At 44.9% G+C, this 13,994-nt stretch overlaps 1 protein-coding gene across 1 annotated transcript; it reads left to right on the top strand.

Annotated features, from left to right (window-relative positions):
* The first annotated feature begins 1,486 nt into the window (after positions 1-1,486).
* On the top strand, positions 1,487-12,168 carry SFRP4 (secreted frizzled related protein 4). Its single transcript, XM_087770877.1, has 6 exons — positions 1,487-2,067; positions 2,234-2,314; positions 2,409-2,474; positions 5,125-5,323; positions 8,340-8,403; positions 10,943-12,168. Exons 1-6 carry the CDS (start codon positions 1,626-1,628, stop codon positions 11,129-11,131), a joined length of 1,041 nt encoding a protein of 346 aa, XP_087627003.1. The 5' UTR covers positions 1,487-1,625; the 3' UTR covers positions 11,132-12,168.
* The last annotated feature ends 1,826 nt before the right edge of the window (positions 12,169-13,994 follow it).

The following is a 13,994-nucleotide window of genomic DNA, read 5'->3' as shown; positions in this document are numbered from 1 at the left end:
CCGGGGTGGCCGGGAGGGTTTGCTTGCCGTGGCTGTGCCCACCAGGGGCGATGCCAGAGGGGCACCTGCAAGGCCCAAGCCTTGGGGTACTTCTGGGCACTCTGTGGGGGCTTTGGGAGCGAGGGGATACACGAACAGGATGGGGACCTCCTGGGTGAAGCTGCTGTAATGTTGCTGCCGAGGGAGGAATCTGTTTTTTCCTTGCCAGTGGCTCCCCACAGACAATATCACCAAGCACATGCATACCTTCATTTCCCACTGCCCTCTCGGGTTTCTCAACCGTTGTTTACTGCCTGCTCTGGATCAAAGGGACGGGGGAAGCCTCTGCCCCACAGATCCTCTGTGGCACCCAGGCCCGAGCCCTGCCGATTCACGAGGGGAAGCCCTGGTGGCACCACGGTACCTGGCCAGGGCAGGCTCAGGAGCTGCTCACTCTGAGCCATGCTGGGGCTTTCCCAGGCCACTGCGATAACCTGGCGTTGAGTTAATCTTGTTTTCTCAACGAGTCCCTCAAAGACTGGGGTGCAGCATTTGCCCCCAGTGGAGGAAGGGCCCATAGGTCTTCTCCGTTCATGGGAACTGGAGTGGGAGAGAGCCCCTTGGTCCCGTGTGGGCATGCCGCTGCGCTGTGCCAACGGTGCGTGGCCATGGAGCACCACGGAAAGAAAAACACAAAATATCTTGGAGAAAGCCTGAAATCCCTTCTCCCACCCATTTGCAGATGCGACTGGGGGGGGACAGAGGTGGGGGGAGCGCAGCGGGGAACTGACTGCCCGCAGAGCAGCCCCGCACCGGCCCCGCGCTGCCCCGGCCCCGCCGCCCGCTCCCGCCTGGGCTCGGCCCCCGCCGCTCCCCTCGTCCCGAGCAAACCGGGCACAGAGCGACTTCCCCGCCCGCCTCAGGCGCTCCCCCGTCCGTGCCGAGCTCACGGAGGTCACTCTGCAACCCCCTGCAGGCGCCGGGAACAGCCGCAGGGGCTCCCCCGAGCCCGCAAAAAGTTTCTGCTCCGTGTCCCTTGGGAAAATGCAGCGCAAAGTTCAGCTCCGCAGGAGGGGGGCTCCGGCCGCGGCTCCCGCGTTCCTCCTGCCTCCTCCTCCCCTCTCCCCGCGTCGGAGCGCCGGGCTCCGCGGCAGATGCGTGCGGTTTGGGTTTGCTTCCCCCCCTCCCCTTCCACCTGAAGGAATTTATGACACAGATGAAAACTGAAACGGAGCTGGAGCCGCGGACGAGAGACGCAGTGATGTCGCCGGGGGATTAAACGGGGTGGAGGTGATGTCACCGTGCCTGCACAGCAAAACACACGCACACGCGCGCACACACACACACGCGCGCACACCCCCTCCCACCCACCCCCACCCCCCCCGGAGGAGCGGTGCTGCCAAGGGAGCGCGATCGGCCCCACGTCACTCGTGCCACCGGTATAAATGCGGTCCCGCGATGTCCATGGCTGTCGGCGCGGCGGCGGCGGCTCCCGCGACTCTACTGCAGCCGGGCGCCGGGAAGCAGCGCCGCTCCGCGCCCTTCGGCCGCCGCGACCCGCGGGGCGGCGGCGGGCGGCGGCGGAGAAGAGAAGGAGGAGGAGGAGGAGGAGGAGGCGGCGGCGGCGGCGGAGGAGGAGGAGGAGGATGCTGCGCGCCTTGGTGGCGGTGTCCCTGTGGCTGCGGGTGAGCCCGCGGGCGCAGGGTGCGCCGTGCGAGGCGGTGCGCATCCCCATGTGCCGCCCCATGCCCTGGAACATCACCCGCATGCCCAACCACCTCCACCACAGCACCCAGGAAAACGCCGTCCTCGCCATCGAGCAGTACGAAGAGCTGGTGGGCACCGGCTGCAGCCCGGTCCTCCCCTTCTTCCTCTGCGCCATGTACGCCCCCATCTGCACCCTGGAGTTCCTCTACGACCCCATCAAGCCCTGCCGCTCCGTCTGCCAGCGCGCCCGCGACGGCTGCGAGCCCATCATGCGCCGCTACAACCACAGCTGGCCCGAGAGCCTCGCCTGCGACGACCTCCCCGTCTACGACCGCGGCGTCTGCATCTCCCCCGAGGCCATCGTCACCGACCTGCCGGAGGGTGAGCGCCCGGGGGCGGCGGGCGGCCGGCCGGGGGCGGCGGTAGGGCTGGACCCCTTCTACCCCCGCGGGGCGCCCCGGGCGGGGGAGGTTGCGGGACCCCCACGCCCCTGCCCCGGGAGCTTCTCCCCGACAGCTTTCCTTCCCCGCCGCCCCTCTGTTTGCAGATGGGAAGTGGACGGACTTCACGCAGGGCGTGCTGGTGCCGGAGAGAGCCCCGGAGCCCGAGTGCAAGAGCCGCGGCCAGGGTGAGCCGCGGGCACCCCCCCACCCCCACCCCCACCCCCGCAGCCAGGCCCCCTCTGACACCCTTCAACCATTTCCCCTTCTCTTCCTTTGAAGAGCGATGCAGGTGCAAAAAGACAAAGCCTACGCTGTCGACCTACCTGGCCAAGAACTACAGCTACAGTAAGTGCATGGGGGAAAACGCTTCTCTTTGCCCGTCACACCCCTCTCTGCTCCCCTTGCGAGTCAGGCAGCTCTGTGTGGGTGCTGCACCTACGCCAGGCCCTGTCCAGCAAGCATGGCGTGAGGACACTGCTCCACCACAACCTTTCCAAGTGGGTGTTTTTCCCCAAGGACACCTAGCCATCCTCTTCCAAAACCCACCACTCGCGCACACCTCGTACAGGCAGTAGTAGTCATTGCGCAGATGATGGTGCGTTTCTGATAAAAGCAGTGAAATGCTGGTAATGCGCAACAGGTCGCTCTGCAGAAAGGGTGCTCGCTACGGTAAAGGCTGCTCTAGTAAGTGCAATTACATCTAATAGGAGCACGACCATGTGCTGCTTGGCCAGCTCCTGTTTTCATCCAGCAGGTGGAATAAACAGAGGTTTATCACCTAAATAACACGTGTAAATGTGAACGAAGCTGAAGCAAGATAAAAAGTTATTACTTAGCAATTCATATATTCTTTTACTTACTAGCCAGAGTTTCATCTGGGGCGGAATTCTCAGAGATTAATTGAATTCAGTGACAATTTGCACCATCCAGCCAATGAGATGGACGATAGTTTTATCATATGTTGCATGACATATTGGCAAGTCAAGTAAGTGTTGACCCCTCTTCCCCCTTGGTGTCGTCCCCCCCCTGGGTTTTCTGATGCTGGGCGTCAGGTAGAACTGTAATGAAGATCAGATAAATACCAGATTAAACGTCTGTAATGTCAATAGAACCCCCCTATTAGCTATGAATTTAACATGCTGGTTATGGTCTTTTGCACTTTATGGGTTTTTTCTCAGATGGCAGTTGTTTCTTCAAGGGATTTATTTAGTTCTTATGCAACAGGGTTATTATATCCATTCAATTCCTATTTGTCTGATATCAAATGAAAGTAAGTTTGTAGTTCTTTGCTTCTTTGTTAGTATAGGAAAAAAAAAATCCAAACCCCAGTTTGGCAGGAATAATCAAGCTGAACATCTAACTTAGGCAATTGTACACTTTTTTTGGCATTTATGTCATATATTCTTTTTATAGAATTCCTTAATCCATCTCAGTACAACATAGTGATATGTTCAGGTGGGACAATGAACTTCCACTGTTGTCTGAAATATATGAAAAAGCAGTGATATAAAATGACTATTCCAAAATGAAATACAGGTGTTAGCCATACAAATTCTGATTCCAGTTACTTCAATGGGAGTGTTGCTTAAATAAAAACTGTAAGTTGGGGTCCAAAATTTAATTCCATTGCATTTGTGAAATGAAGATTTTGGTTTTGAGAGGTAGATTTTTATTCAGCCTCCTCTGAAATAAGTAGACATGCTCATATGGAAAATGAATTGAGAGACAAGACAAGGCAGAACAAGCTGCAAATAAAATAATTTTTTTTTTCTGAAATCCTTTAGAATAATATATACAGCCAAACTGTACTTCTAGCTGGTCAGAACTTCGTTTCAATCAGACTTGAAAATGGATTGTGAGTCTCCAAAACTGAAATCCCTCATGTGTTTTGTGGCTGTTACACATGTCCTGATAAAGTTAGCACATAAAACCCGGACTGCATTAAAATTGCTGGTCTTCTGTTTTCTACATGTGAGGTTTATTCCAAACGTTAGGAGGTCCCTTTGAAGGACTTTGACCTGGTGGCTGCCAGGGGCAGCGTCAATGCAGGCTGATCACCCTGTGATCCGTTTGCTTCTCATGCTTCTTTCACTGAAGAATTTTGTGATAATAGCACCCTTCCTATTTTGACATTTCCTAGAGACAAAGTCCTTCGTGTAAAAGTCGTGCTTCATTTCTCTGATTTGGTACTTCTCACAAGAGAGAAGGGGTGAAATGCGGCAGTGGTAGGTACTGCCAGGGTTTGCAGGTACAAAGTTAGGCAGGGATCATCCTTAGAGCAGTCTACACAGTTTCACCTTCTTGCATCGATGCAGACATGCAGTTTTCCTCCATAAAAGGTAAAAATATGAATGTTTGTGTGTTCAGAGTCAGAAGAACCCATTTCAGAGTCTGTTTTATATGACGATCTTACTATTGATGGATAATCCAAAGGCAAATGATGAAAAAAAGTGTAGACCAAGTAAATCACGACAATCCTAAGCCTCTTAGTTTTTGGCTACTTGTTTCAAACCTTCCCTTCTTTCTTATATTTAAGAAAAGACTTCAGTTCATGGATGCAACCTACAGGGAAATGATTTTATTATTGAAAAGACTGAATTCACACTAACTGTCTGTGAGGTAAATTATTCATTACTTAATTGGAAAGAGCCAGATGTGGCTACAGAACGGGTTCGATTTATGCGAGGGGTTGTTCAAGTCTGAATCAAAGGAGCTGCTTATGTATACGATTCCAGGCAAGATCGCTTGGCCTGATCTGGCAAAGATTTAAGCACATGTTTAATTTCACAGTTGTCAACAGTCCTACTGAAAACCAAATTGGGATCAGGCCTCTGTTATTCTAAGCCACTGTACGTGCCCACACATGAAGAAGTAGTTCTAGTTTCACAGCCAAAACAACAGCTTTCAATTTAATAAGTTTTGTTTAATTCTGAGATGTGTTTAAATTTCTAAGACTGTTTGTTGTTCTCAACAACCTCTATTTTTCTAATTGCAGTCATTCACGCTAAAGTAAAAAGCATAGAAAGAGGAAACTGCAATGAGGTAACGACTGTGGTTGAAGTCAAAGACATACTCAAGTCTTCGACGCCAATTCCTCTGTCTCAAGTGCCTCTTCTTACAAACTCCTCCTGCCAGTGTCCACCTCTTCAACCGAAGCAGGATGTTCTCATCATGTGCTATGAATGGCGCTCAAGGTGAGCACAGGCGACGTGATGAAGAAAAGCGTTATAGCTAGCTGTGATAGACGGGAAGGAGGACCAGCAAAGCTCCCTTCCTTATCATGAGCATGTTTTGCTGATAGTTTTGCTTGGGATAACTCACACATACACCAACATGTTTCAATTACCTTCGCAATTAACTTTTTCTACTTAATCAGCCTCAGCTCTGAGCCACAACGCGGTGTTCACAAAACCTGGCTCACACATAGAGCATAAACCCTGGTGGCATTAGGTGCTGCTAGCATATTGCTTAATGCATCGTGCAGCAGGTCAGCCATCTCCAGCTGTTTGGGAGTGTTTTTCCAGGAACACTTTCCAGAGGTATGAACTGCTTCATATGCTACAAGCCCGATGGTGGCTGTAGATGGTGGTCCATGTTGGCAGGACCACGGGGAAGGCATAGTTCTGCCTCACCGACCCCAGGGGAGGGTACAGGAGATGATACACATCTCCTGTCTGCAGAGCTGCTGGAGACAGAGCCAGGCCCTCTCTGCCGGCCTATCCATACTTTGGATCGGTGCCATCAGGGAGATGTTTCTGATCCCACAGCTGTACCGGGACCAGCCAAAGCTGCAGCCATTGGAGCTCCAGCTCCCGAATGGCAGATGAAAAGTAAATACTCTCAGAGCAGCTTGCCAGTCCCGCTGTATGATTAAAAGACAAAACAAAACTAGCTTTACCAGACCTTTCATCTGGCAGTCAGCCTAGCCCCAGGCAAGGAAGGAAATCCAGCATGCTGGTCTGGAGGGGAGGGAGTAATGAATCACCGCTCCCTTTTCTCCCTGGGTCCTTGAGGCAGAACGGGACATCCCATCCCTGTTAGCACCCAAGTGTACCAGTAGCAACAGACACCAACAGGACAGGTCGTGGCGTGGTAGGTACGTGGGGCTCTGTGCTGTGGGTCAGAGGTAAGGCTGCTCGTAAAATGTGCAGGCGGGTTTTGCATACAGTGATGTGACTGTTAATTGAACATGCACACTTGTAAGGACCATAGAACATCTACGTGCAGAACTTGATGGGCTATATCCATATTTTCAATTAGTTTTATGTTGATATTTTAAGTGTGTTCTATAGGTGTTTCTAAAAGTTGCCATCTGATACCTTATTACCTTAACTTTTTTTTGTGAGCTGACAGGCATAACATTTTACTATTACACGGCACGTTGCCCCTCCGGGTCTGCAAGCGTTTCACAAAGATTAATTTAGAGCCCTCTACTTGTGTTAGCCGTTTTATGGATACATACTCTGAGTCACACAGAAGGACCATGACCAGATTGCGATCGAGGAGCTCTGACCTGCAGAGCTTTGTTGGAGAGGACCCTCAGGAAGCTGTCAGGGAGAGGAAATTTCAAAAATGAAAGATCACAATCTGCTCCTCCATTACTATGGAAAAACACAACATTCACTGAATATTTTGTGATGGTTTTTAAATGTCACTGAGGTTTTTAATTTCATATAGTGTACAAAAGTGGATTTGAAAAAGAATCCTAAACTATTATATATGTTTCTGTTGAACTCAGTGGCATGCAAACAGAAGGTTTTGAGTTACAATATCTTTTTAAAATGCCAGAAGAAAAATGGGTGGAAGCTGTATCTCCACTGAAGTCAATGGCAAAACATCCATTGCCTGCCAATAAGGTTAGGGTCTCACTCAATAATTTGACCTGAGCAGAAGCTTTATTAGATGTACACCGTGTTATGGTTTCATTCATCACGATGTGGCCTTAGCCCCAATCCTATATGTTAATTCTCCAATCTCTCCTCAGAAAGAAAAGGAGACGTGTATCATGTTGGTCTTGATTCTCCAGGGCTTGCACTCACTGTAGTACTTTCATGTTTGGGCAAAGTGGATGCACAGTGGCTAACAGCTACAAGTGGCAGAATTTTGTACTCTTTTTGAACTGGTATGAGCAGCAACGCTGTTCATGGAAAATGGAGTCAGGCCCTGCTACACTGTGTAAACCTCACCCACCAGCAAAGTGCTGTATGAAATTATATGCATTTATAATGATATTTTGATGTCTTCAGCCAACACTGATGTTTAAATAAAGACCTCCAGAATTAGGGAAATTATATTAGGGAATATTAAGGCCCAGTATCTCAAAAAAAAAAAAAAAAAAGAAAAGAAAAAAAGCAGAAGAAAAAAAGGTTACAATAGTTAAATAGTTAGCAGTAGAGGAGATACAGAAATTCCATCATCCCTGTGCTGAAAAATAGTTGTTTCTAGGGTGGGACTTAGAAGGTGTGACATCAGACTGCTTTAGAATAAACTATTTTAGAAGCTGCTTAAGGCAGGTACATTAAATAGTCACACTTTTGTTTTGTTCATTTCATAACATCTAGACTGAGTATTTTCATACAGGAGCCAGACAGGTTTCATTGGTAGGCAAATATCACTGACCATACATATTCTGAATGTACTTTACAGTACTCATTAAGTAGTTACATGTAGGAAATACATAATACCATCATAATGTATTTATAGGTAGCAATGGAGACAGTTGTAAGTGGTCAAATACCGTATTACCATTCATCAGCTGAGCTTTATTAACTGGTGCATATAAAACCTGGCTTTTTTTTTCATGGGATGTTACCCAACCCATCACTTTTTGTTAACAGTGATCAAGACAGGACAGTATTCCCCTGCAGAATAGCTGCAGGTGAGAACAAAGCGCTCTGAATGTTTTCTCAAAACTGGCCATGTGCTGCAGTTTTGGCTGTAAAATCTGATTTCTTTTGAAAACTATTTTCTGTTTTTACAGAGTTTAGAACAGAATTTCAGAAGGATCTGTATAAGCATTCAGAAATCCATTAGAAAGCATTTAGGGATGGAGAAAAATGTTTTTCTGCCTATTGTCCCATAAGCAGAAACTGTCAGTACCAGTACCTGCTGGTTCATTTCAACCTCAGTCTGTGTTAAATCATCTGGAATGACATCTCAGGAATCAAAATCAGAAATATCTGTAACTTGTATTTATTTCTTAATTTTCAGGTTGATGCTTCTTGATGGATGTCTAGTTGAAAAATGGAAGGATCAACTAAACAAAAGATTTAAGGTAAATACCAGCAAAGAAAAGAATGCCGATGTTCTTGATGCAAAGTTGAACACCTTTGTTCTACTTCAGCATTGAATAACTTGCTTGACTTTCAGATATCCATAACACCTCTGGGTATTATTATTTTCACTTCAACATTTTCATACCTCATAATTATGTATAAGTGTAAGTGAAAATTTGAAAATTTTAGTCTTGCATTTTAGGGTCTGTAAAATTTTATTTCTATTTGATCTGGAAACTGTCCCTAAGTAGGATGGCTGGATGATCTTTGTGTGAACTCTGGCTTATTACAATAATGACTCTAGGAATTTCTTTCATATCGCTGCTAAGGCAAGTAACTGTCAGATAGGTGATATGCAGATGAGTATCTAGTCCACATTAGGTAAGAAAAGAAGTTAAAATCCACTGCACTGGATAAATGGGCTTTGCTGCATTAAAGATTGCAGGCTGGAGACACAGACTTCTCACCAGTTACCTCCCATTAAGGACCCACTGAAAGTATTGGGCATCCCCTCACTGGTTTCAGGGAACATTGGAAGGAAAAGTCTATAGTATTGAGACCTGGGAGGCAGGGGTAGCAGATGCTTCTGCTTTTTGGGGCTTCAGCATAGTACTTGCTATCACTCCCTGCTTGTAAACTCCTCTTTATAATGGAAAGAAAGGGTGGATCAAGACAATGTCTGACTCTTCCTCACACTTTTAGAGATGGAAGAAAGTTATTTCTGGAATTCAGAAAAGGTTTCAGAGCATTAAAGACATAAATGTATATTTATTTTAATTATGAGCTGATTGGCAATTGATAGAGAGGGGGAAAAAGGATGCATGTATCCATCAGTAGAAGCTTTTTGATTACAGACCAACTTCTTGCAGGATATTGTTTTTGATATTTTATCATTCCCTTTTCTCCTCACTTGCTCATGTAAAACCTATGTGTGAAAAAGAAAATATGCTTTAAATCTTTAAAAAATAAATACATTGCAATTGCAGATGATACCATGTGGGATTTAGGAGAATACTGACATATGAGTCAGACTCTTGAAATCCCTTAGCTGTCAACTTAATGGCCTGTTACTGGCAGGCAGTGTGTTTTAGTGGCCTCCTCACACTGTTTTGTCATTTCTAATTGTGTCTTGAAAGCTGTTTGGACATTCATTTCCAGACTGTCAAATAGATGCATGACTGCCAAACAAAATGCTTCCTAAAGTATGTGTCATTCCCTCTGATATTAATAGTTTCATAAATTAAATCCTCATTTAAACATGTTTGAGTGGGACACACCTAAATGCCTGCTGATGGTTTTTGTTTTATAAAAGATGCGTATAATGACCCTGACTACACAAAGATAGCCAGTATGGAGCTAGGTATCACAGTGGCTTCATTTTAATGCCCATCATTCACCTCTGAAGACTTGCATCCAACTTTTGTCTTGAGTTACCACTTAAAATGAATGTTTTGAGCTGTCTGTGGACCACAGAAGACAGCTGTTAACATAACCACAACATGGCTGGTCTCTTCTCTAGCCAGGACGAGTCTGAGTTGCAACAGGGTCAGTGCAGAGATACTAAATAGGAAAGCTGGAGAGCACTTCTCTTGCTCTGATCACTGGGCAAAGCCCCTGCCTTTGGGAGTTTCAGAAGAGAAAGTTCATTAGTAGAGGGGAGAGGTGAGACCCCTTCCAGGTTCTACTATCATCTACCTTGCTTTCCTTAAAATAAGTATTTCTGTTTCTAGAGGTGAAAGACTGCAGTCTCTGCTGCACTGTTGTGGATCTCTCCATATTTTGGCCCACCTAACCACTTAACCTCACTGTAAAAATCTGTTTTCTAACCACTGCACTTTTGGGTTTGGAAATCTGACAGCCATTCTCTTTGGTGGGCTCTTTGATCTAACTGCTTTTCAAAATTTCTCAGGGATGCTGCTGAATAAAGCTACAGGTGCGTTATTCACAACCATCCCATTGCAACTCTGAACACTGTGATTTCAGTGGTCATCTCTGTTGCCTGTCTGTAACATAAGCTCTTTCATGCCCAGTCCTCTCCACCCCAGGGGAAACCAGAACCAGAAAGTAAAGACCACCTTCCCTTGTAGCTGTGTGTTTAAATACATATTGTGAAAGGATAGTCTGCTTTCTGCAGACTTTTCTGCAGAAAAGTCAAGTGGCACGTTCAGTAAGACAGCAAAGAAGGGGTTTGCAAAGGAGTCCCAGTGTGCAGATCCCGTCTTTTTGATGGCGTGGTGCCAGCTCCCCTGGATTTCTGAAAAGACATGAGATGGGCATTCACATGCAGCATGCACACGAGATGTGCAGTTGTCATTTTCATCAACTGATATCGTGCAAATTCCCCCACCCAAGAACATGTGGCAGGTTCCCCTTGCAGACAGCCATAACATACTGACATCAACGGCCCTGCAGGATGGAGCACAAAACTGTTAAAAGCAGTACTAGTTTCAGTAGTTCAGGATAGCTTTGATTAAAACATAATTGTTTATGATTATGTCCTTCCCTAACTCAGCCTCTTTGTCTTCTGCATTTCCACAGAGGTGGGAACAGAGACTGCAAGAACAAAAGCTGCGAACGGCCCGCAGTAAGAACCAGAATGCAGGACGCAGTGGTCGGAGTGGACCCCCAAAACCATCAACCAAGAACACCAACCCACCGGTCAGTGGCCCCAAAAAGGCCACTAAAGTAAGAAATGGCCAGAAAGAAATCAACCCTAAAAAAGTATGAGTGTGAAATTTCCAACAGGAAAGACTTTTCCTTCATGCTGAGGGTCACAATCTGGCTTGGTCGGCATGTTTTATTAATCCAGAACTCATCGACTTAAAAACTCATGGCAGTTTCTACATAGACATTTTTGCTGCACTTCACTTTTAAAAGGTTTGCTTTTCCTTTCAGGCCACTGCAAGCCGTAGAGTGTAGGTTTGCACTAATATGTGGTAGGCATATTCAAGCTGACTGAACTTTATCTTAGGGCTCTGATTTGCAGTTCTGGGTAGATCTAGCCTTGGCTGCCAGAAGTTTTAACTCTTTATGCCGGTTGCCAGCCCTGCTTCCCTGCCAGAGGTTGGAGAGCTGCATGGGGCATCTCTTCCCTCCTCAGAAAGTGCACCCATTTAGTAGTTGGTGAGTTAGTCTGTGAGTTAGTCTGGTGAGCTAAGAACCATGGCAGCTGAGGTGCAGCAGAGGGATGGTGACCTCTGGCTGACATCTGGGGCAGCAACCACTGCAGCTGCTGGAGCTGAATCTATCTGCTATTTGGAATCACAGCCCTTGTTGAGAGCATTCAGAAGCATAGTTTACCAATAAGCATCTGGGTATGCATTATGTGATTATTTTTACCTGTGTGCCAGAAATATGCTTACAGTGTCAGTACTGGATCTTGTGGGTTTGTGTAGCAAAAATGTATTGAAAGCAGACATTTAATTTTTTTATTGTACTTCAGGCTGGCTTCTGTTGTTATAATTTCAAATATATTTAAGCATCTAATTGAAAAATCGGTATTTTTTAAAAGGACAGATTAAAGAGAAGCAGATCTGTAGAATTCTTAAAAGTAACACTTATGTTTGCTGTAATATAGCTTTGTTATGAAAACTGGAATAGAAGCATTATTCTAAACATAACTGACAGCTACTGTACAGTATTAAAGAGAAGATAGGGCTTCATGTGGCTCAGTGTTCACTTGGATAATTTTTTATCATTTGTCACCATGTTTCTGAATCTTTCTCTGATACCAAATAAATAAATAAATAAATAAATAAATACATGTGGCTTGTCCCTGTTCCTGAACTTCTCAAAACAACTGGCTATCTGCAGTTTTGCTGATCAGAAGGTAACATTTACTCTGCAAAGGGTCACAGACAAAGCAGATGCTTTTATTTATGTACTAAGTTTTACTGACAACATTTGCCCTGTGAGATAGTAAAATAGCAAAGGTGATATAAATCTAATTGGCATAACTCCAAGATGGTATTTATGCTATTCCTGCCCAAGCTCTACCTGGATAAGACAGTATGGCTAGCACAGTCTGACTTCTGTTAACACATAAGAAGATCACCTGCATTGACATTGTAAGAGCTCATGATAGACATCTTAAAGACCTTCAATAATTCCTGCAGCAAAACTAATGACTAGACTTGGCAATTCTGGTATCTATAAAACAAAATGAGCATTTCTAAAATAGAGAGGGTCTACGTCAGAAAGAGTTCTGTGTAGGTTAACCTAAAGAGTTACAACTCATCATATCAGTATAATGATCTATGTTATTACAAGAATTCCAATGAAATTTGCATATATGAAATTTAAGGCAGAATATGCTGGAGTGATTTTGGTAGCAGCAGTAATACACTTGGTAATATGCTAACACAAGCGGAAGACATAGATGCCAAGTCAAAATGCTTAAAACAAAGGGTCAGGGGTGTTACAGAAAAATTGAACAATAGTGTATAGGCTAGTTCAGGGGGAAAAAAACAACCCTACAGGATCATTGGTTGAGTTTTGAGCAGTTGGTTAAAATATGCAAAGGTCAGCATTTGAATGTAGCCCTTCCTGCTAATTCTGGGCAGATGCAGAACTTTATCTCCATGGAACATCTGCAGAATTAGATTCAAAACTCAATCCAGGTGCCAGGAATGCTGAGCACATATTGCGTCTATTGACTTTAGTGGGAATTATGTGTCTAAAAAAACAGACCACAAACTTCAGTGCCTAAATACAGACTATAGGTGAAATCTTAATCCTGTACAATGAAATGGAAAAACTGAAATCGAGATCAAAGGAGACAGAATTTCACTGCAGGTGACTGAATTAGGTGAGTTTGAAAATGCTGACTTAAGTAAGCATGATCTAAAAGATCAGCATGATTGGAAAGCTTCTAAAATAGTTTTATCTACTGTGTAGCAGGAGTTCTTAAGCTTTGATTACCTACTGATCCTAATTTAAAGTACCCCAATAAATATGTATAAGGTTAGCTATTAAAAATGAATGACAGTCCCATCAATGTGATGTTGAAATAACAAATACCAAAGTTGTGATATTTCATTTCAACGAGTTTTATTGTGAACGTTGTCAAATGTGGTGTTTGTTGAATGAAACCTTTGGAACGGCTAGCTAGACTTCATAGCAATTTTACATATTATTTTACAGCTGTTAAAATCAAACTTTTTTCATTTTTTGATATTGGAGAAAAAATATAAAAAATATTTTCTACAGAGAATTGTCACCATTCCTTCTGTAAATTACCATTGTTGGACTGAAGATTCCAGTATGCTGGAATAAACTTTGATGCACCAAGCCCGGTGTTTCCAAAGTCCTTGATGTTTTTTATGTGTGCTTTATGCTGACTAACTTTCATTCTTATATTGAAAAAATATGGAAGAAGGAAAGTCAACACAGCAAAAAGCAGGGGATATCGTAATACAAAGAACAGATGTGCAGACACGGGGGATGAATTAGTAAGGTTTCCCTTACTGTTCCTTTTGTTTTCCCAAAATAATTTTTTTCTACTTTTTAAGCAGCCATGGGTCAACCCAATTCAACACTAATATAATTCACTCCGTTTTGAAAATCCCTTACAATTTTTAACTCACTGCGA

This window comes from Nipponia nippon, unplaced genomic scaffold (genome assembly GCF_047370975.1).
Source record: "Nipponia nippon isolate SJK-2023a ecotype South Korea unplaced genomic scaffold, ASM4737097v1 scaffold_1, whole genome shotgun sequence".
Classification (NCBI taxonomy): Eukaryota; Metazoa; Chordata; class Aves; order Pelecaniformes; family Threskiornithidae; genus Nipponia; species Nipponia nippon.
Note: the sequence above shows the minus strand (reverse complement) of the source record. Positions and strands in the feature narration are given on the sequence as shown.